The sequence below is a fragment of the Sylvia atricapilla genome, chromosome 5 (assembly GCF_009819655.1).
Source record: "Sylvia atricapilla isolate bSylAtr1 chromosome 5, bSylAtr1.pri, whole genome shotgun sequence".
Taxonomy (NCBI): Eukaryota; Metazoa; Chordata; class Aves; order Passeriformes; family Sylviidae; genus Sylvia; species Sylvia atricapilla.
In genome coordinates this window covers 45,809,813-45,832,922 of record NC_089144.1, presented here as the reverse complement: position 1 = coordinate 45,832,922, position 23,110 = coordinate 45,809,813, and the positions used below count along the sequence as shown (strand labels likewise).

The window sequence follows — 23,110 nt, the reverse complement described above, 5'->3', positions numbered from 1 at the left end:
GGACAATTTGCATGAGCTAGAATCACTGTGGTTTAATTTTTGAATAGGAGGAGATGTAATTGGTATGCAAAATAAAAATAAATATAGAAAGGATTATCATTTTCAGAGAACATGATCTTAATTTCCTAAATCCATATATATTTTAGCAAGAAAACAGCTATATGATGTATAACACATAAATGTAACAGCTTGTTAAAGATCACTTTTTTTTGCTATTACATACTGAAGAAACCAGAGAGAACCAGAACGCAAACTGAGAAAATGTTCCGTTCCACAGAGTCACTTCCTGATAAAAAAAAAAAACCAACAACAGTGAAGTCCAGCTTTGCTGTAGTCTTCCCCTAACACTATCAATACTAGGACCCTGATCAGTGAACCCCTCATTTGAAGGAAGATTGAGACAAGTAATTAAGGACTAAAAATGAGACAAGGAGTAGTACAGGAGCGAGTAACTGCAACATGTTAAGAGCTTAGAGCTAGAAGAAGCCTAAGAGGAAAAGTAGATCATAACTCAAGGAACAGATTTTTTTCTCTATATCCACCAGAAGTTTAACCGTTTCAATAAAGATATTTCTGGGGAAAGGAGGTAAAACAGTCAAACTGGTAGATTTATTGCTTATTGCCACCTACTGTGCTTAATATATTTTTGACCAAATTTAAATGAGCAACAACATATGCTACAAAGAAAATTCCAGGTCACATGAAGTTCAGTTGAATTGTACCTGTCTCTGGCAGGTATTCACTGATGCAATCTCATAGTGAAAAGCAATTCTTCCACAAGTTCATCTTGGCCCCTCAACCATTCCTTTGAACGAATGTGTTCAAAGCAGAACACAAGTAAGACCTTCCTCAAACCCAGTGCTCCAGACTATAAAAAACCAGCTGCTAACTCAAAACAACAATTTAAGAGCTGAATCTTTGATACTGCAGAAATATTTTTTTTAATAGTATCTCCTCTATAATTTTTGAAGTAGAAAACTACAACTCTGGCTTTGATAAATTGAGAGTGCGACATCCACAAGACATTAAAACATCTCTTTAAATATTTTGAAAACTCACACATTGACATAACTTTTTTCCTTGCTATTGTTAAACATATAGTCAAACAGGTGTAAAATTTAGGCAACATTTCTTCTGTTCAAACTCTTTGAAACTGTTTCTCTTCCTACTTCCTAGTTCTGAAATTTAAGTCACATATTGGTAAGACCACACATTTTCTCCAATATCTCAGCTGGAAATATAAACCTATAATTGCTATCTGTACTGAATATAAATTAACTCCACAGCCCCTTTTAAGAAATAGTGTAAATACACTGAAAAAATTCGGAGTTACCAGCTTCCACAAGTATATCTTACCTTACTGTGTAGATGCTGAGTGTTCAGCCATCGAGACATGATTATTGGCTTCAGGTTGGATTCTTAAGATCAAAATGTTTGTTTGATCTGCATTTAGAGACAGATTTCCACTGGCCTATGCCCATGTTTGTTCATTCATCTATTCTCTACTAAAAAAGACTTGAAGCCTTCCAAGTCTCAAATTAAAAATATGCTATTCCTCTCAGGCATTATTTCAGGGCTATTAAACCAAAAGTATATTTTTCAGTCTTTCCTTAATCTTTTTTTCCCTACAGTACTTCTGCCAAGGGGCTTATAAACAACAGCCAATACAGATCATAGTTTTAAATTAAAGGAGGAATTTAAGTGGTTATAACTGGGAAGCACAAAAAGAAATGTTGTCATTGTTACACCGGGACAGGAAAACTTGCTCTAAAAATGTGTCAAGATTAAGATTTCTTGGCACTGATGTAAGTGTTTGAACCAGCAGGCTACAAAGCCTTATCATCCTAAATACTGATTCTAACGAGGAAGAGGAATATCAACAGTTATTACTCTTTGGAGGATATGGTAGGCAAATAATATGATTTTTAGAAATAAAAGACTGCTATCATGTGCTAGAAAGAACTATAGAGAAGTGCTGTAAAAATTATATTTCCCATACAATTACAGAGAAGAATAAGAAGATCCTAATGCTTTAGAAAAGTAAAATAAAAGGTATTTTAAGTATCAAGCATACTTCATGTGCATTTATGAATTACAAATAACACATGCTTTACCTAAAAAGTGTCATGTTTACTTTTGAAGAGTTTGAATGAGTAAATTTGTCTTTGCCTCATTTTGAGTAATTTTAAACATCATGATTTCCAAAACTCATCTGAGTTTGTATATTATTAAAGAAACTGAACAAACTAAAAATAAATCAGAGACATAAATAAATTGAAGGAAGCTAATACAGTAAGAAATTAAAAATACCACATAAGCACATGGAAGCTAATTGCAGCGTCGTAAGTAGTACTCAGAGGATGCCTCTTGAGTACAGAACAAGAATCCTCTCTAGCCTGAAGGACATGAATCTAACCATTCTCAGAGCACTTCTCCTATGTACAACATATGGTTTGTTAAATGGAAACAAGCACAGGAAGCTAATTTGTTCTGTAAACAGTCAGGCCCCAAGAGAGAAACTGCCTATTGAAATACTTATACTTTAGCTTTCTCATCCTCCTGAACAAACACACAGAGGCAGCTTAAGTAGTTCTAGTCCAATTATCACCCAGTTGTGCTATACCCCTCAAGGGCAACAACAGTAGATGATACAGGAAGTATGAAGCTGTCAATGACACATGCAGACTTAAAATCTTACTCCTTTATATTCTTTTAGGATGTACCCTAACAGTCTCAGCCTAGGCTTCCATTAAATCTAGTTGCAAGGTTTCTCATAAAAACCCTTCCTAGAAGAAAGCTGTGCAGTGAATTAATCTGGAAGAAAAGCCTCTTAAAACCCAAGAAAAGCCAGCATCCATGCTCCAAACCCACTGGCCCCCACCTCCCCCCCAAAAAAAGCCCACACAAATACCAAGAAAGAAATGGATAACAGCACATACCCTGGAAGCTTTGGAAGTGCTGAAAACAACAATCAATCTACTGTCAATCTACTGCAGAGTTTAGCCATAAAAAAGCCTGGTCTCAGCTTAACATCTTACTGCATACTGGCAAAGCCAGTACTGTGCCCCATTCCTAGCTTGAAAGAACAAAGTGAAATTGAGCACAGAAAAAAAAAAAAAAAAAAAAAAAAAGATACTGTACTGGAAGTGTTTAGAGTATCTAGCACCTTCCCTGTCCTCCAAACAGTAAAGGTCTTATGAATTCTGCATTTCTTGGAATCACAACAGAAATGAGGTGTCCCAAGTCCTCAGAGCTCTTGGGCACCATCATCACCAGCTATGAACCCAAATAAATTTGTGCCTCCACAGTAGACACAAGGAGGAGGAAAGCACAAGGTGGACAAATACACCTGGGGGCTCAGGTGTCCTATCAGAGGGAAATATAGCCCCAAGGGTGACTTTTCCATTCCTGGGCATTACCATGGAGTCTGTACTTGCTATGAAGCAGAAAGGGCAACAAAACAGCTCAAAAGGAGATGTTCTATTAGCGATTGCAAAAACATATCTGAATTCTCTGCGATCTGCTGCCATTCTGGACTTAGTGGCTTCTTGAAGACGAGGGTAAGCAGATTCCTTGCAATGTTCTGTTCCAGGAGGGCAGAGGAAACCAGTGTCTCAGTCTGGCTTTCCCTGGAAACCTGCAAGGGCATCAGCTTCTACAAAACACCTGCAAAACAAAGTGATAAGGACACAGACTCTGTTGTTGCTATATACCATCTGGGGAACTGAGCCCCATACAGGGACTTCACTGAATTTAAAAACTGTAAAAAAAACCCTCAAAACAGTGATTTGCACAGCTTTCTGTAACAGGGAGTTTAACTGCATGATTTTCAAAAGGAAGCAAATTAATTTTGGTGTGGTGGATAGTCCTCTACTGGCAACAGGTTACCAGTTCCAGTTCTACCTCCACATTACAGCACTACAAGAGATCTATATAGAAAAATCTCAGGCACTAAGTGCACAGTTCTATTTCAAACAGAGCAAGATAAGAGAGGCAGAAGGAGAACACTAGTTGGAGGAATGGTGCACTTTAAGGCAATACAAAGCATCCTCTTGAGTGTATCACACGTGGGTATGATTCCTAAGGAAAGAGAAAAAACAGATATGTGAAGCAGCTGAAGGTCTAACTGACAAAGTGCAGAGACTCAAAACTTCTACCGAAACTGATAGGCATGGTTAATAGGAAGGATACCTAAAAATCGTTTACACAAAAGCATATTGTAATTTCAGTTAAAGGACTAGATAAAAGTGGAAATGCTCATTAGTTAAATTTGAATGTAGACTGACTCATTTTGATCTGACATCAAAAAAGATAATGGAAGCACTAATGTTCAATCCACATAAAAAAATTGCTTTTAGCCAAGTTGTCTTGTTTCCTTTACAATACATGTAACATCAAAGAAAACAGCCAAATCTGATGATACAGCAAGAATTATTTTTTATTCCAATATAATGTCTTCTTAAATATTTTAAATTTAAGAAGTTGCTTTCCTGGCTCCAATTTTAATAATTTTTCATACTTTCCTTGCAAATCAAATCTATTCTTTGGCTCTTCAGATATTTTCATCACTATTCTTCTTCCAGCTCAGTTTCAAATATTTACAGCCAACTCCAGACTTCTACATACGTGAATACAACCATCCCAATATCACCTTCTGTGAAGAACAGCTTCCTCAGTTCCAGCAACAAGCACAATGCTTCTGTGCTGTCATTCTTCCAGAACATCGAAGAATGTAGTATTTCTCTCACATTTCTTCAAGTTTCTGTGCTATTTGCTTCCTAGTCACTTCAAAATTGCAACTATCTCTGAACTCTGCTCATGCATCCAATGCTTTCTGCATTAAACTGTGATCAGATTTTTTTGTTATCATCAGAATTTCGTAAGTGTTCTCAAAGAAGAGAACTTTCTGCCATGGTTACTCATGGGAAATATTTTTCCTGAATCTTTTAACTGGGTTGGGTCTCTAAGTTCAGCCTTAGAGACAGGGTCCTAAGCAATAAGGACAGCACAGTCTCTGGCATAGAGATACCAGCTCAGAGAAGCTTCCTGCTCCTGGGATTTTCAGCTACTCCAAGGGGTACTGATGAGCTCTCTACAAACTGGACAGTAAAAGCAACTGTGTCCTGAACATTGTGGACATATTCCAAGACTTTGTTTCCCTCTGTTTCCTCTTTCCTCCACACCCATATTTAATACTGTTGCTCACACTATGCTCACCTGTCAAAGCACTTTTGATGCAGTTTATAAAGCAGCATTATGTTTAGCCCGAAAACAAAACCACAATAAAAGACACAGCACTCCCCCTTCATCCCAGGTATAAAAAAACTGAGTCAGGAATTCAAATTAATTTACAGCTTTGGCCAATATTGCCTGGATCATCTTTATTAAGCATTGTACATACTTGGAATACAAAACGTGGTCTTTTCTATTGAATTTCTTCTCTTTACATTTCTGCCAGCAGTACTTTGATTATACTGACCCGTATTCAAGAGCACCTTAGAAAGAGCAGAATTTCAGTTTGGAAAAGAGGAAAAACTAGTGATTGTCAAAAACAGGGAAATACTAAGAATGCCTGTTAAATTTTATTAAATGCACACAAAAAATACTAAAAGTAAAAATTTCATTATTAAGTACCAGTTGAGATACTTGCTACAGCACTTTCTACAATCAAGTAGTTAGACAGAGTTCTACTGCCAGCTACAAAAACATGAAAATCATATTAATACTTGTGCAGTTGCTTATAGCAGTTGAGAGGCAATTGAATAGAAAAAGGCTTACTAGGTACCAAATGAAACATTGCTGCCCAATTATTCAGAAAGCATTTGTCAAGTACAATTAGTACAAAACATTGATATTCCTACCTTATTTTGAATCTATAAATAGACTGTAAAAATTACAAAAAAAAAATTTAAAAAAACCCCCAAATATAAAATCACATATTACCAGGCAAGAGATCAACTGGGCATAGAATCCCATGTAAACAAATCTGACAACAGTAAAGTGTCTCCATAGTATAAACTGAATGTTATTTTCAAAAGAAAAAAAATCTAAAATTCACACCTTCTTATAATTTTCAATACATAACTTTCAAGCCATTTCCACTCTCATTTCAGCTGGTTAGCTGTACTCATCTTTTGACTGAAAATGTGGCACAGTCTCTTCCACTTCAATTATAATATTGAATTTCAAATTTTGCCATGAGAAAAGAAGACTCAGGATGTTCCCTTTAATAGGAACAGCTCATACATGTTACAAAGCCCTTCATCTCCAAGTTGGAAGCATGAAGGTTCTTACTGCAAATGGGAGGCACAGCTGTTGTAAACTGAACATTTAGTCAATTTGGTTTAAACAGCAAGCACCAACATGGCTGGTTTCGTTTTTCAAATGAAGAATGCCCCTGCTTCTTCCCATTCTGTACTAAATGAAAATCCTTGCATCACACCAACAAAAAAGGGTTTTTTGCATCTTACACAGTTGTGTTCATGGCTAGAGAGCATTTAGCCATCAGCCTTGGCATAAAATATCATTTCAAAGCATTATACGCTTATTCTTTCTTCACTATTAATATTAATTTCAACTAATTTGAATAAATCTGAATATAATTTCCTTACAAAACCGAAAGCAACATACTTAATATGTAAATCAAGATTTAAGGATTATAATAATGCTTATTAAAAAAAAGACTGAATGGAAGTTCATTTGAAAAAACATGCATAAAAGTACCCAAATATACATCATGAATGCAACAGTTAAATATAATTCACAGCTTAATGTTCAGACAAAGCAGAATTTTCTTCCCAGTTTAAAAAATTGGTTATCTTTGCAACATTCAGCCCATTAATCAGAACTTCTGTAATACATAAAGAATGCCAAGATTATCAACAGTCACATATACTTTGAAATTAGGGGACACATGTATTGACTTGAGGTTTGTTCCATTTGTGTAGAAGGTTTGTAAGGATTCTCCAGTAGTAACATTCCACCACTATAAAAAATAAAAAAAGCACACTTTCAGTTAGGTGAAGGAAGTTCAAAATAAAAAACACTGGTGCAAGTCCAGCACATGGTCATTGAGGCGGCTGGACACCTAGAACAGATGTCATGGAAGACAGCATGTGTTTAGGAGGCTGTCTTCAACTACTAATAATACAGTTAGAGATCATAGAGTCAGGCTCTCCTTTCAGGGCCCAGAGGCAACCCTGTTGGATTGAGGGACAATATTTGATGGGGCAAGGTCCTGAACAGTTCTACCTAACTCTGCAAACTACTTCTAGCAAGGAGCTGGACTAGATGAATTCCAGAAGTCCCAAACATCCTAAACCATTCTACACTCCAAGAAGCATCACAACACTATACTGCACAACCACAAGATAAAATGAAGAGGAAGCTAGAAACACAAATTATGTCTTGTTCTTTAACATATAATGAACATCAGAAGGTGCTTTCAAAACTAACTTAGAGAATTCAACTCTTTGTTACACGGTTACTGACTTCAAAGAATTAGTCTGATAGCATGTCTGACAGCTAGACACTGACCAACAATCAGCTGAACTCCAGCCCTCTGAGGTGAGAACTTTGCCAACTTTCATTTCACACACACAGAGAAAACATACAGCTTTCCAAAAACAGAGGCTGGCTATCACAAGTGGAAAAAAACCCATCATAAAACCTCATGAGAATTCTAAAATTTCAAAATTTCCCAAACTGGAAAGGCGGTCATCTCTTCACCTCCCCAGAAAAACATATGCCCAGTAGATGCCTGAACTAGTGAAAGACTGCTGAAAACACTGATTTCTTCCAAATATTACTTATAAAATGTCTTTCAAGGTGGAAAATCATCACCTGCTATTTCTTCTGAACTTCTACTTACCATAAAATTTAAACCTGAAGAAAAAATGTACCTCAAAAAAAAAAAAAAAAAAAAAAAAAAAAAAAAGGAAGCCTGATATAAAGCATTTTTCTACTCATTATAAAGAATACAACTGCTGCCAAAATTGAGTGGATATCAAGGCAGACAAAAATGACTGGGATCCTTAAAATTAAAGATGTTAAGGAAGGGCACTGCAAATGACAATCCGAAGTCAATAAAAATGGAATGTATGGAGCTTGAAAACAAACCATTCTTAAAAGACTTTTTTAGGGGACTTGCAGAAATGAGAAGTGAAAAGTGCTAGACCATCACAAAGTGAAGCAGCTTTGTGTTATGTAAAATGTTTCATGTCTGTTTATTGAATTAATCCTAATTCCCAGAGTACTCCCATTTAATAAGGTATGACAGGATATTTTATTATTTCAAGGCTTACCTTAAGATACCCTCCAGATGACACAAGCATTTTACTGTCAGGAGAAAAGGAGAGACCTGTCACCCAACCCCCATGTGTTGGTTCTCCTTCATCTACAGTAACTGGGGAGCAGAAGTGAAGTAATGCACCTGTTAAAACGTCCCAAATCTAAAAGAGAGGAAAGAGTATTTATAGAAGGAAACTTAACAGGGGAAAAAAAAAGCCTCAGATAAGGAAACCTGAAATGCATTTTTCTGCATTAGAGAAAAAAAACAAAAAACCCTTGCAAATAAGTATTCTACTTGAAGTGGCAAAATAATTTGTAAAAAATCTTGTCTTAGAACTGTATTGTATATAAAGGATTAAATCACACATGCAATTCACAGTAGAATTATTATTAAATCATGTGAATCAGTTCCTACGCATTCATGGAACATAAATCTATCAATATGGTTACAAACTACTGCCTCATGTGGCAAACTGCTATGTTCACCACAATGCTAAGGAATTAGACATGCAAAACACAAACCATAAGAAACTCTTCTGTCTGTGAACTGACAATCAACTGAATTATAAAACAACATCAAGATCAGAGCAGTACCCTTATTTCTCCTTTGTCATCTCCAGTGGCCAATAGTTTGTTATTAGGAGAGAAAGTACAGCACCGCACACAGGCCTCATGGTCTCTCAGTTCATGAAGAACAGATGAACTTTCAAAGCTCCATATCTAAATGGAAAACATTACAGAGGAGTGAAAGGCAAGTTGAAAACCAATTATTACTTCTTTCTAAAAGGCATTAGCATTAAACTGTACATAAGACTTCTTATACATATGCATATTGCTATGTGAATTTATGTAAATGTATTATACTGTAGAATCTGGTTTTCTTTTTTATTACGTGAATCACACAAGAATGCACTTACTACAAATTACTAAAGTGACTGTATGTATCTTTCCTTGGAATAAACGTTTTAATGAAACCTATATATTTACAAGAAAGTTTAAAGCTGTCTATAGAAATAGGATTTATCAATCACTTGAAAATTATATTTTAGAAATCTAATGTAATGCTTTAGGAACATAATGGGGTGACCCCTCTTCACTTTGTGCACCTGCGCTCTGAAACTATGAGCAGACACTTCACTGGAAGCCTCAGGATTTTTTTTTAACTTTACAAATTAAGAATGTCAGGCTATCAACAAATCAATACAGAGAAATAAACAAAGCGTTCTGCACAGAGCTGTGCATTAAACATGCATTTTATTTGTACAGAAGCCACTAGTCCTAAGTTATACCCAAAATCAACTGTGAATGACTGCAACAGCAGTCAGTTAGAAACCTGTTGAAGTATACAGGAAATTTAAAACTAGAAATACAACTTATTTAAAGATAACTTGAATAAACACAGATCTGAAAAATACAGATTACTTTTCAGGCACCACTTTTATCTCTGTACAGAAGGTAACCAACCTTTGCAGTTTTGTCAGCAGAAGCAGATGAAAATTTACTACCATCAGGTGAAACAGCACAGGAAAGAACAGCACCTCCATGACAAGCAAAATCTTTTTCTGGGTTTCCAGTAGCAATATTCCAAACCTACCACATATACAGAAAAAAAATCACTTCTTTAACACAGTAAAAAGATTAAAACACTTACATCTTACACAACAATATATAGGGGATAAAACTCAGCTAGATAGTTCTAATGTGGCCAACATTTTGTTATACTCATTGGTATAGTTAAAATACAACAGTGTAGATCTTACTGAAAATAAAACATCCAAAATTTTGTCTTAAAAGTCAGCTTACACTTTAAGATTGATTTAGTAAAATGTCTGCCCACACAAAATGTAGGAAATGTTACAAGAGACAGTCAAATGTGTTTGATGTGATTTCTCAGTTCACAGCCTTTTACTCACCTTAACGGTTCCATCAAATGACCAAGAGAGAATTTTTGAATTTTCCAGAAGTCTAAAATCCTTGATTGCTTCCTTGTGCCCTCTTAGAAACACACATTCACTCAATTGCCAATTCCATACCTAATCATAAAAATCAAATACATTTTTTTAAAAAAAATATAACAGCACACAAAAAAAGCATGAACTAACTTTTTATTTTTAAGTAACAGGACTAATAACAAGTTCTTATGGTGGTGGTGATTGATTAAATGTTAGATATTGAAGTGATCCATAATGAAAATGCTGAAGATTGAGGGCGCCATACTATTTAATGGTCAGCGTATGACAGACTTTCTCTTAATACACCTATAATCTTATTTGCAAAGTGAATTTGATATTTAAAATTCACTGATAATTAAAAAAAAAAAACAAAAAAACAATAACTTTCAGGTACCTCAGCAGTTTAAAGGTTTTAAACCTTTAGTCATAACACATAGACTTATTTAACCTGGCGGACCTCTGTTTTGCTTACTTAAGTTAGATTTCTTTTATATTTTTAAAGGGTATTTTCAATGAAGTGCCATTTTGTTTTGCCTTTTTATAACAAAATGACACTTTTATTTTTAATTGAACTATTCACTGCAAAATGAGTTACATGTAATTTTTTTTCTACAGAAGCTATTAAGCATCAATTATTTTAAACAGCAATGATTTAATAGTTTCCAAAGGAACAGGTTTCCCGCAGCAGGGTGAACAGAAAGCAGCGTGTGCAGGTGACAGAACCGGGGGTTTAAGCGAGGTGCTGCCCACCAGAGGGAGCTGACAGCCAGCTGAAACGCTTCCCAGAGCAGACCTACGAGAAGGATTCCAAGGCTGAGGATCAGCACCCAGGAGTGCTTTGGAGGTTTTATTCAAACTCCAGGTTCGGCTGAGTGGGCTGTCGGCTCCTGAGCAGCTGGACCACGTGCTTAGGGATCCCATCAGCACTCTCAAGTGCTCTGCAGGACAGACTAGGGCTCAGCAAGCTCAAACTGAGACACAGATCTTTACTGCAGAACTGCATCCCTGAGGTGGACAACACTATCACAGACACACCAGAATGCACCTCCAGAGCAAACCTACCTTGCTAAGAAGCAGAGGTTCCTAATTCGAGCCCACATTAGTGCAGCTGCTCTATTTCTAGCTGGTTTTCAGAACTGCACTGGACAGGGTGGGCACACCAGCCCATTTGCACTTTTTACATCATTCCCCAAGATAGTTGGAAGCATGCACACTGACAGCATCCCAAACCCTCATTTCAGAACTGCTGAGTCACCTTGTTTGACAACTAATGTTTCTTTTACTCTTCCCAAAGACTTTCTATTATCCACAGTAGTAAAACTTAAAAATCTGTAATATTTATTATCACATAAGGCATAAATAAAGGCTACACTTTCTACAGTCCCTTGCTCCTGGACGGAGCAATATGCAATACAGTAGTCATTTACTGAATTTACATTATCTGTAGTATAAAAGCCCTTTATTTGAAACAGTATTATCTTTTTAAATATTGCCCCAACCTGTATCACTGAATCATGAGCACTTGAGATGAGAGTCTGACAATCGGGTGTAAATCGACAATGCTGCACAGATGTCCTGTAGGCCTCCCAGGACTTCAGAACCTTCCCATCTGACAACTGTAGTACCTTTACAATGAAGAATGTAATAATTGCATTTATTTGACACATTTAAGGAAAACAAAATCATGCAAATTCTTTTTTAAATAACATGAGATTGTAAATACATTATTTTAAGTCACTTGATTGGAACAACCAAAAATTCCTATTACCTTAGTCTGGGTAAAATAAAATTCAGAGCTAGATTATCAGGATTACCTTTAAGTAATTTTAATTTAGACATCACTCACAAATGTAAATTGAGTTACTACATTGAAGAATATTATTGTACAAAGTCATCCAAATGACATTTATTTCAAAAGAAAAAGCATAAGAAAAAATGTTTTCCTACTAGTTTTAAAATCAGATTTAGGATTTAATACCTTTATTGTTCCACTCTCCTGTCCAAAAGCTGCAAATTTAAGATCTTCACTTAAGCAACAGCAGGAAATGGGGGATTCTTGGGCTGCTGTCTGCATAATAACATTGTCTGTATTTCCATTGATAAGCTGTAAAATAGAAATGTAATTAAGGTATTACAATATTTTAAAATTTAAATTTAAATAAATTACAATATACAGCTGAGAATGCCAAAGGGAATAGTTATGAACTTTAAATTACGAGTTACTTTCATAAACCACTTCGGGTGTTGGCGACCTTAGCACTTGGTGTGGCAGGGCCCACAGTGGTAAGAGCACAGCCACTGTTTCCTTTAGCACAAATCTGGGCTCACACATCTCACTGCCCCAGCTGGAGAGGATTCCTTCAGCTGTTACACAGAGCTTTGAAGCATAACATAATTTGTTTTTCCAGTGTAACACCTGGTCTATAGGGGCTGCACAAGTTACACATTGCTGTGCATATCTGAGCCACTTGGAGGGCCCACAGACCCCCATCATGATGGGATGAGAGTTCTGGTCCTCTGCATCCAGACTCAGCTTCAACATCAGTGTAGAAATTTCCCCTCAAACCCCATTTTTTCACTTAGTAAGTTAGTCACAGTGTCTAGATATCAAAATGTTATACATTGAGTCACCTGCTACAGATTCAACTCTTGAAAGCCAAGAACAAGAGGTTCTTTCAGTGCTTCCTCAGTTTTCTACTGAGATTTGCAGGTAACATTCAAATGTACTAAAATACTGGTAAATACATCTTACTTGTAAATTTTTATGATTGTAGATTGCTAAAATCATCACTTCACCGTTGTGAAACACAACATCTAGGTCACTTTTCAGCACAGCATCAGAAGACTTGCACACCTTCTTTGTTTCCCAGATCTGTTGAAGAACACAGTATTTCATTAGCTTTATTAAAGAGCAAGGCATAAAACTTGCCAAGTAACAGCCCCTGTAAACTGAAGGTTTATAAACTTGCAAGTAACACTGACTTTTTAAAACGATGCAAAGGATGCTTCTGCTGTTTTTGATTCTAGGGAAGGTTGTTCCATTACTATAGTGATTCCAACAGATGAAACAACCTTTTTTTCCAGGCTGACTACACAAGACTCCCTTGTGTTTAGAGTCAAAGTTGTAACATCCAAAGTTTTCTAATCCAAAGAGCAGTATAAAAACCCAATTATAAAAGGTATGAAATACAGATTTCTACATTTCAATAGCTTTCAAATTTTCAAGAATATATGTGTTAACTTGGGAGAAAGGGAAAGGTTACCTTGGTAAGAGATAGTTCTATTTTTGCAGGTTTTAATGAGACATTACAATTATGGAAATCTATCCTAAATATTAACAGGCAAAAATATATCTAACAATGAAACATATTAAATCTGATAGAATCCTCAAAAACCTTCAAAATTTCCAATTCAGATAAAATGTAAAAAAACCCAGAAGGTTATAATTACTCTTATGTCCCACTACACTTAAAAATCATATAGATATAGAGAAAATTTAGATAAACAGTAAATAAAGCAAAAAGCCAGCACATTTTACTATATATGTAAACTATTTTATAACAAATATTTAAATTTATATTGACTATAAACTTACATACAAAATACATAAGTATATTTTATATATTTTATATTATATATGATTTCACAATAAACAGTTTCTTAAATAAGTAACTTAGTAATATCTATCTAAATTCAGATATTTTAAAAAAGAAGTTATCTTACGCGTATTGTCTGGTCATCAGATGAAGTCAGAAACAAAGATCCATCTGGTGAAAACGTCACACAGTGAACCCAGCTCGTGTGTCCTCTGCAATATGCCACTTTTGATAAAGATTTAATATTCCATAACTACAATAAAAATATGAAAGAAAAACTCACATGGATTTAGATTGCATTTACAGTGAATACAGTTTTGAGTACACTGAATTACTATGTCTTCTAGTATTTTCTTAATTCTTATTCTGAAAACAAATGTAACAAGAACTGTGCCTGCTTAACAGATTTCAGTGGTCAGGGAAATTGAATCAGCAGCCTCTGTGACTGCCATGATTTTAAAAGACACAGGAAAAAAAATCACAGTAAAAAGAAAATACAAATTCTACTTGACTATACAGATTGAAAAATCAAAAGACCCCAAAAAAACAACAAACAACCCCAAACCAACCCCAACCCAAAACCTGGTATTTGTACAGACCTACTTTAGCCATGCTAGCCTCAAAATTACTCTAGATGCTTCCTTCTTTTGTGTGTACCAGCACACAGAAGGAGAGAAGGTTTGGGTTGAGTTAAGCAAAACTCCTCAGAGTGACAAGGATAGCTTCAGATAAACTAAGTAGACTAGTCAAGTTTTAGATAAATGTAGGTTCCATTGTCCAAAATGAACATGTAACTTTAAAACATTATTTCCTGGCATTTTAAATTTAAAAAGCAAATGAAAATTAAAAAGAATGGAGCACATCAAAATAGCTGCATTTGTTTTATCTCTGCATACAAGAAACCATCAGGACAAATGTAGCATTTTAAATTGCAAGTAGTCTTCTGTGGTATATTGCAGACACTTACCTCAACAGAACAGTGAGACAAAGCAACTGCTACTAACTCATCCCCAGGACAGAAGTCACAGTATTGGATTGTGCTGTGATGACTGACAATTATTTGAGTTAATATACCACATGTGTTGATATCAAAAAGCTGTGAACACATAATTACAAGAGAAACCCTGTTTGAATGACTTCACTATTGACAAATAGCTTATATGCTCAACACTGTACATTCTTGAATTCAGAAGGTGACTTTGTCTTAGCCAAATGTTTGTTGGCCACATATTTTTATTTACGCACACTTAAAATCATGCACTTCTATCTGAAAGATCCTAATGACCTGGAATTTTATCTGTAATCATAATTTCTACCTATATTGTAATACACAACCTCAAAAATATTCCTTAAGTGAGGTACTTACCAAAACCTTATTTTTGGCTACCACCAAAATCATGTTACCATTTCTGGACCAAGAACAACATTTTACTAAGACCTCCACATCATCTGGTTGCTCGTCTGCATTTTTGAAGAAATCTTTTATCTCAATACTTTTCAATTCATTTCCTGAGTGTGCCTCCCAAAGCTGGAATAAACAGGAAATAGACACAATCTCTTTGCTGATGTAGGTACAGAATACAACAGGAGAGAGCCCCCAACTACTTCTTAAGAAAAAAGGGCAGGGAATAAAATACAAAAGCCCCTTGTTACTTTCCCCAGTCAACAAATAGTATTAGAATATTCACAAGTTCAAATGATTTATATATTTTCAAAAAGGAGAAAAACAAATTAAGAAATAAAAACAAACTAGAAAGATGATTATACTGTAGCAGAACACTCTCCTTGGGTTCTTGCCTCCTATTATTCCAGCTACAATGCTGCCTCAACTTCTTTAAAAAAGAATAAAACCAAAAGTAACACCTGCCCTAAAACCCTGTAAATCTACTCACCATGAGAAATCTGGTATACATCTAGCTTTGCACCTTAATTTCATTGAGGGACCTGCCAAATATCTGGGGAACAGTTTTGCCCCCTTCACCACATTTCTCCTTATGAGCAACAGCTACAGCAATCCTTTCTTCCTGATTTAGCAACTACATAGAAACCTAACAGCATTTTAAGAATTGCACTTCTGAAATAGCATAATTCTGATGCAACTAAAGGCAACAGAAATAATACTTGCACTAGCAGAAAAACACAAACCTCTCAGTTTTCTAGTGAAAAGAAGAAAACAGCTCATGGAAATTGCTTTTAATTTTTTATGTCTTCTGAGGATTCATTTTCAGAGATGACAAAATTTTCAATTAACCTAAAAACTTACTACTATTTCTGGTTCAACGATTTTTACTCCCCACTCAAGTTTTCTTAACAAAGTGCATTATGGGGCAAAAATATTCAAAATGAGGCTAGTTAGAATTTATTTGCAACACAGTCAACCTATCTTTCCTAGTATTGGACAACCCATTTCAACATCTTGCATTACAAATGGGACAAATAGTCAAATGTTTCAAGATTTAATTCATTAAAGCTGATCATGCAGACAAAATTTTCTAATAAGTGTTTTGCATTTGATGCAAAATCTGCCCATCCATCATCAAAACAAAGGGCTGATTTAAAAATGTACTGTATACCTTTACTGTTCCATCTGTCGAGCAGCTAGCAACATATTCATCATTTGGTGAAAATCTGCAGTGATTGACAGAATTTTCATGACCTATCATTGTATTTCTACAGTATTTTTTATTCAAATCCCAAATCTGTAAGAGAAATAAACATATTAGTATCATCACATTCATGAATCAAAGACAGATCATTCATACTCTTCTCAAAGTCACACAGTGGCGACCAAAACACCACTTTTGTTTTTTCTTAGTTTTACCCAGATGCTCATGGATTGGATGCTATGCCTCAGGCTACCCTACAATTTACCCCTATCTGGTAAGATGCATGAAAACTATTAATATCAGAATTACATAAATCTAGTTAATATTTTCTGTACAGTGCAGACAATGCCCCTGACCAGCACAAAATTACTGAAAGTTTCCTCAGACTGAGAAAAAAGCCTTGTCTTGCTTCATTTCTTTTCAACTTCCTAAATTAGAATTATGTAGCTTAGACACTTTAACAAAAATGAAATCTTTCAAATTAGTCTTGAGCAGCCAGAATATCATCAGGCCAAGCCCTCACCTTCATGCCCTACCAACAGAGGACTTGCCCGTTCTCCTTTGCTGAGTTTAAATACTTCTATTCAGCCTTGCTGAAATCTGACTACAGAGCTGTAGTCAATACTCTTGATCTGTTGCCATGTCTCTTCTACCAGGTTCGTTAAGAAAACTCAATGTTTGAATATATTTACACATCAATTGTCAGGACACAGAACTATAAACCAAGCTTTTTTTCTCGTGACCATTGGTGACTCCAGTCATTTACCTGTCTTCAACCTACGACCCATAATGCAATAATCAATAACTACCCTGTTATGACAAACAGCATGAGAATAATCTCAAACTTCTCCACTTACTTTGATGAAAGTGTCATTTGAGCAGGTGACTAGAAGGTATTGACCACTTTTATTACTGAACTGGCAGCAATTGACCTGCTCAGAGTGTTCTTCGTATACACACTTACACTGGCCTGTTCTTGAATTCCAGACCTAGGCAGAATTGAAAGATGAAAAAGGCTTTTAAATATATTTAAGTAATTGTTTTTAAAAAGTTGGCAACCATGCTGAAACACAGATAAAATTCTAAAACATTTCTAATAATACCTAAAAAATATTTTGAAGAGAAAGATCATATATTTAAAAAATGAAGCAAGATGTTATGAAGGGAAAGGTCATAATTCATATTAGATTCTGATAAATTCTGGACTTTCAACAAGATTTTGCTACTATAATGAGGAATTAAAAATCCCAACTATTTCACATGTAACAGAAAAGAAGCATTAAAAAAAGAATTGTGGATCGATTTGTCTCATGTTTTGAATAGGCCTAGACTCACGCATTATGTTCTAGTTAAAAAGAAACATCTGAGAATGCAAATAAAACAAGTGGCTAATTCTGCATGCATGATGTTAACATTAAGTATCTTTTATTTTATGTGACAAGTGAGGCTTTTCTGTATGTCAAGTATTAAATTATCCACATAATATTTAAGACAGTTTAAAAACCTTTAAGAATCTGTGCTCAGTTAGTTAAATAGAAACTCAAATTGTGAGTTTGAAGAAAAGAGTAATTTCTTCATTCCCTTACCTTGACTTTCTTATCACTTGAACAAGTTGCTACAAATTCACCATCTGCAGAAAAAGCGCAACAGAGTATTTCATCATCATGGGCATTTATCTCCAGGATTCTCTCTCCACTTTCTGCTTTAAACACCTAAACCAAGGAACAGTAAAACCTTGTAACTTGCAGACAGTTTTAAAGCACATATGTAAGTTTCATTCATCATCTCAAACAGCTCTCTATATGCAAGATCTTAAAAAAACTGGTTGATTCTTGAAGGCATTCATAATTTCAGGGACAACAACATAATTACAAAATTCTGCAAGGGTGACAGAAATTGTAAGAGAGAGAATTAGTGAAAACCGATTCAAAAAAAATACTTCTGTTCTATCCTCACTCTTTAAGCCAAGACCCGTGCCCTTTCACAGTATATCTTAACAGTAACTGCAAAACACAGTCCATTAACTAAATTCAAGATATTCTTAAAACTACAAATTCCAGTTTTATACGTATGGGATACCCATATATCTAAAGAGCTTCAACAGAACTGATGACTGGAAGAACAAAAAACCAAAATTAAGTAGAGAAAAATGGACAGAAAAATTGTCACACATTTCAATCTCAAGATAGATATAGGCAATGAAAAGACAGTTGGGGAAAAGTGCTACATATTAATCATTTGCTGCAAATTCTGGGACTTGACTTTACAGTGTGGGGTGGGGAGGCACTGGAAATCAGGTCTCCCTTTCCATTTTAGGTTACATATTCTTAATTATTAAAATGAACCACAAGGTAGTCTTTACAGAACTTTTCAGATTTTTTTTTATTGAACAGAAATACCAGTGACAATTAAATTGTTGGTATTTGTTCAAATAAGAATATAAGTACTGAAGCAACAGGAAATCTACCTTCACAATAAGTTTTGCAAAATACATGTTCCTAATCTAGCAATCATTTTTTTAAGTGACCTTGAAAACTGAAAAGCTAAAGCTGTAATTAGAAAAAACATGAATAAGCTCAAAGTTAAAAAATGAAAAAAGGATTTTGGCTAATTTTCCTATTGTTTTTTCAAAGAAAGTTTAATTTAAATGCAATTGCAGTCCACAGATTTGGATGTAAAATGAAGTAAAATAAGCAAACTGCAGCATCAATAATGAGGCCATTAGTAGAGAAGCCCAGCACAGCAACTGCAGCACAGCATGAGTACATCCACCAGGCATCTCCTTAGTGATCACATAATACCATACAGGCCAGCAAATAAAATAAGCAAACAAAAAAAACCAGTAGCAACACAGTATGTAGCCAAATGAACAGCAACTTAGTATTCAACTCCTCAAGCATCCAAAACAATACCAAAGGTTTGCAGCAAAGTTGTTCTTTTCCCTTACCTTTGGCTGTCTGGAATATGGGTATTTTACCAGGTTACTGGCTGGCTGATTGCTAGTTTTCTTGAGAGCTGGCTGACTCCCCTCCAGGCAGACTGCTGGCAAATTTATATTAGTCATGTTCCTCTCTGTCTCTTCTAATCTACTCTCTAAGCACTTTGGGCCTGTTTCCAATTTTGTACCATCCTCAGCTTCAGGCATTTTCTCCACAGATATATTTCTTTTGCATGAAGGGATTTCACTAATTAAACACCAAAGTGGCAAAATGTCCACTACCATCCCATATAAATAGTAAAGCTGTACCTAAAACATCTTACTGCTTCTCAGTATTGTAGAAGGTCTATTATGACTGGAAATAATATTTTTTGCAAGTAAACATTAAATAAACTAGGGTGCATTGCTGGGCTGTGACCTTTCCGATATCATCTCATGTTCACACATTAGGGCAATGAAGGTACAAACCCTAAAATCACACCATTCAGCTCTGGAAGATAATTGCTTACTATTCTGAACATGCAACTTGATGTTTATGCAATAATACACCTTTTCGATCATCTGTCTCCAATTATGATCTAGATCCAAATATTTCCACATAGCAACAGAAGAAAAGTGACAGGAGTGTTTAACAAATGTTTTCAAAATGGTACACAGCATCACTTTTGCTCATGCATAAGTGTCTTACCTGAAGTGTTTTATCAGCTCCACATGATGCTATTCTTTGTCTATCCTTAGAAAAGCAGGCATGGTAAACTGCATCGCTATGTGGACGAACAACCAGACGGTAGAGATTTTTCAAGGATTTTTTATTTCTACAGGGTAAGACAATTATTTAGATGAGCACCTTTGTATTATTCAAAAATCTCTAAGAAGATTAACACTTTTTCACACATCTTGAGCGGCAAGCTTTATAAACAAACAAAATAATCAACCCACTACACCGTAACTCTCAGCCTTCATGATGAACTAATAAAGGAAACACAAATTCCAACATTGACCCAGAGGTTTATATTGTGCTCCAAAAGTTACAGCTTAGAGACCAAGAAAGATAACATCTTTATGATCTGAAAGGTGTTATTTCCAAATCTAAACTTTTTCCTGAGAATTCTTGTTCTCCTGCAGGAGAATTCTTCCTTTCCAAGAATATTAAAAAACATTTGTAAATTTGCTTAGATCTTAGCAAATTTCCTTAATTTTCAAGACAATGGCTCAATTCTTACCTCTAGATAGCTAAATAAGATCTGTGACTATCACCACTTTTCAATTAGGTACAGGATCTAACACACCTTAGGTGACTCTGGCCTCACTTCAACAAAAACTTGAAGAGTTAGTAACAATCATGATCATCCTGTTTAGCCAGATCTTAACACAGAAAGCTGGCACCGTAATGAGGTGACTTGGTGGTGAATGACCAAAACATCTCTCTCCTGAACTAACTGGATATAACTCTTCTGAATCGCGCAATTTCCCAGCATTTTAGCTAAATAAAATAACCAAATATTCAAAGAGGAGACTAATTTGCCTGGCTCTTGACATGGAGTCACTCTGTTTCATAAGCAATGAGTACTATAAATAGCAGAAGAGAAATGTCAAATAGAATCAAAGAGAGTTACGTGGTCAACTGACTATTGGGCAAGGCTGGGAAAATGTGTAGATCTGTATACCTTTTCCTTTAAAAACTTCCAAAGATACAACAACAGGAAAGAATTGTTTAAATAGGAAAAATTTCAAGATTGTGTAGAGATCACAATTTTCCATCTTGCTACTTCATAAAACTTTGCTCTTAAAATCATAGTTTACTTCAAAATCTAAAAACATACTCTAACAATACCCAACACTTGCACTATAATTCTAACTTTAAAATAAAACTATTTTTAAAAGATTCAAAGTATCATATTTTCACCTTTGCATTGTTATTTAAAAGGAACAATAATGGAATACTGAAGTAAATCTATTATTTAATTTATTTTAATGTAATTATTACTAAGCTGACGCCTTACATATCCAGGGTTCCCCTTCTCCCACAAGTTCTTGAAAATTATTACACCTTCTTTCCCCAGAAAAAAAAACCCCAGCAGTTCTTACCAAGATCCTTTTATTACTATACATGGTATTTAGTTGTACATTAAATTTCCTTGGTCAAGGGATCGGCGTATCAGCAGACAGACTGCAGCTACTTACATCCACTCCAAATAAAATGTTCCTGTTTCCCTCTGAGCATGTAGCTTGGCCTGTTGATACACTTCTGATGTCTCTGGCTGGCAAAGACCCAGCTGAATAATGTCAGGAAAGGGCTGCCGTCCAAGAAGGTGCCCATTTAAAGACAGAAATTCCTGGAAATTCTCACGCGCTGTGGTATCCTAAATACAGAGCAGACATTTGATAAGATAGATTTATTTTAGGATTTATTTCCTTGCTTTTTAAAATTCCTAAACAGCTAATATTCTTACAGAAGCCCTTAGCTCTAATTTTCTAATAAGTTATATTAACACATACAATAGATTGAACTATTTCATTATTCCTATTCAGAAAGCATAATATCCTTATTTTTCAAACAAAGAATACTAGCAATAGTGATTTATTCAATAAGCAGCATGAAATATCAGATAGACTATTCCAAGAGGTCAGCATAATTCTACACCTCCTCAAAGGCAGACTACCTTACGTATCCACCACTAGGTAATGATCACTATAGTTACTGAGTTCCATGGCCAACCACTTACACACTGAAATTTAAACAAACAGAAAACTGAGTTTCCTTCATCTTCTCCAAGTTCAGTTTAATACTGGTTTCATGCTTTGTTTTTTTTAGGCTTTCTATATACCTGCCATATACACACATCCAACAAAATGCAATTACAAAAAGGAAAATTGTATTTGGAACCAACTGATTATTTACCTGTTAGTATCATACCTTTTGATCCAGGATTGAACTATATTCTACATATTCATGAATCAGATGAGCAGGCCCTACCAATTCTGTTTTAGCTTTAATCCAATCTAACGAAAACATAAGATCACAGAGTTCCTAAAAGAAATACAAATCAAGGTTCAGAGTGTAAGTTTCACAACAGAATCGACTGAGGGGAAAAAGAGAAACACAGGAAATACATTAGGTATTTAATACACTTTGGTACAACTGTCTCTTGTTGAAAACTTACACAATTTCTTGTTTCCTGCATTGAATTACAAAAATTCAGTGTTTAGAAGGCTACAATTGTTTTAAACTGCTCTTTGATACAGTTAGTCAGACAGGAGATGAAGGTACAGAGCAATTCTTAACTTCTGCAGCACACAGGACCTGTTTTTTTCTCTGAAAAAGCTTCTTCTAATCCAGTCTAGCAAAGATCACTGCTAATAATGACTGTTGATCTTCCTAAGAGATGCTGAAACTCCTAAAACCATTGGTAAAAGATCAAGGGAGTCCTACCATAACATTCTTTCATTCCTTCAGTGCTCTTGTATCATATCAGGCCTCATGAACTTGTAAACATTCAACTGATCCAGCCAGTCCCTTACAATTTCACATTTGTCTCCACAAATGAGAAGTCCCAGTTCGCACATTCATGGTCCTCCAAACCAGGAGGCTGGGCAGACAAGGTCTGTCAGTATTACTTAAAGACTCAGGTAAAAAAAAAAAAAAAACAAAACATTGATTTTTATCTTCTTTAGTTAGATGACCATCTTTAACAAGTGCTGGTCCAATGTTTTCTTTAGACCTCCTCT

General features: G+C 35.3%; 1 protein-coding gene across 7 annotated transcripts in view; it reads right to left on the bottom strand.

Annotated features, from left to right (window-relative positions):
- Window positions 1–5,343: 5,343 nt before the first annotated feature.
- APAF1 (apoptotic peptidase activating factor 1) overlaps window positions 5,344–23,110 on the bottom strand; it is a 29,380-nt gene continuing 11,613 nt past the window's right edge. For 2 of the 7 annotated variants that reach the window (XM_066319340.1, XM_066319337.1), the window contains 17 exons: window positions 22,299–22,412; window positions 21,566–21,744; window positions 20,070–20,196; window positions 18,030–18,155; window positions 17,301–17,432; window positions 16,411–16,536; window positions 15,204–15,365; window positions 14,805–14,933; window positions 13,965–14,090; window positions 12,994–13,113; window positions 12,220–12,345; window positions 11,741–11,866; window positions 10,203–10,322; window positions 9,754–9,879; window positions 8,884–9,009; window positions 8,304–8,450; window positions 5,344–6,985 (listed from right to left, as the gene is read on the bottom strand). In XM_066319340.1, the coding sequence (XP_066175437.1) occupies window positions 6,842–6,985; window positions 8,304–8,450; window positions 8,884–9,009; window positions 9,754–9,879; window positions 10,203–10,322; window positions 11,741–11,866; window positions 12,220–12,345; window positions 12,994–13,113; window positions 13,965–14,090; window positions 14,805–14,933; window positions 15,204–15,365; window positions 16,411–16,536; window positions 17,301–17,432; window positions 18,030–18,155; window positions 20,070–20,196; window positions 21,566–21,744; window positions 22,299–22,412 (2,256 nt within the window). In that variant the 3' untranslated portion in view covers window positions 5,344–6,841. Of the gene's footprint in view, window positions 6,986–8,303; window positions 8,451–8,883; window positions 9,010–9,753; window positions 9,880–10,202; window positions 10,323–11,740; window positions 11,867–12,219; window positions 12,346–12,993; window positions 13,114–13,964; window positions 14,091–14,804; window positions 14,934–15,203; window positions 15,366–16,410; window positions 16,537–17,300; window positions 17,433–18,029; window positions 18,156–19,390; window positions 19,486–20,069; window positions 20,197–21,565; window positions 21,745–22,283; window positions 22,413–23,110 lie in introns of those variants that run through there. The other 5 variants (XM_066319339.1, XM_066319338.1, XM_066319341.1 and 2 more) reach the window with 5 other exon arrangements.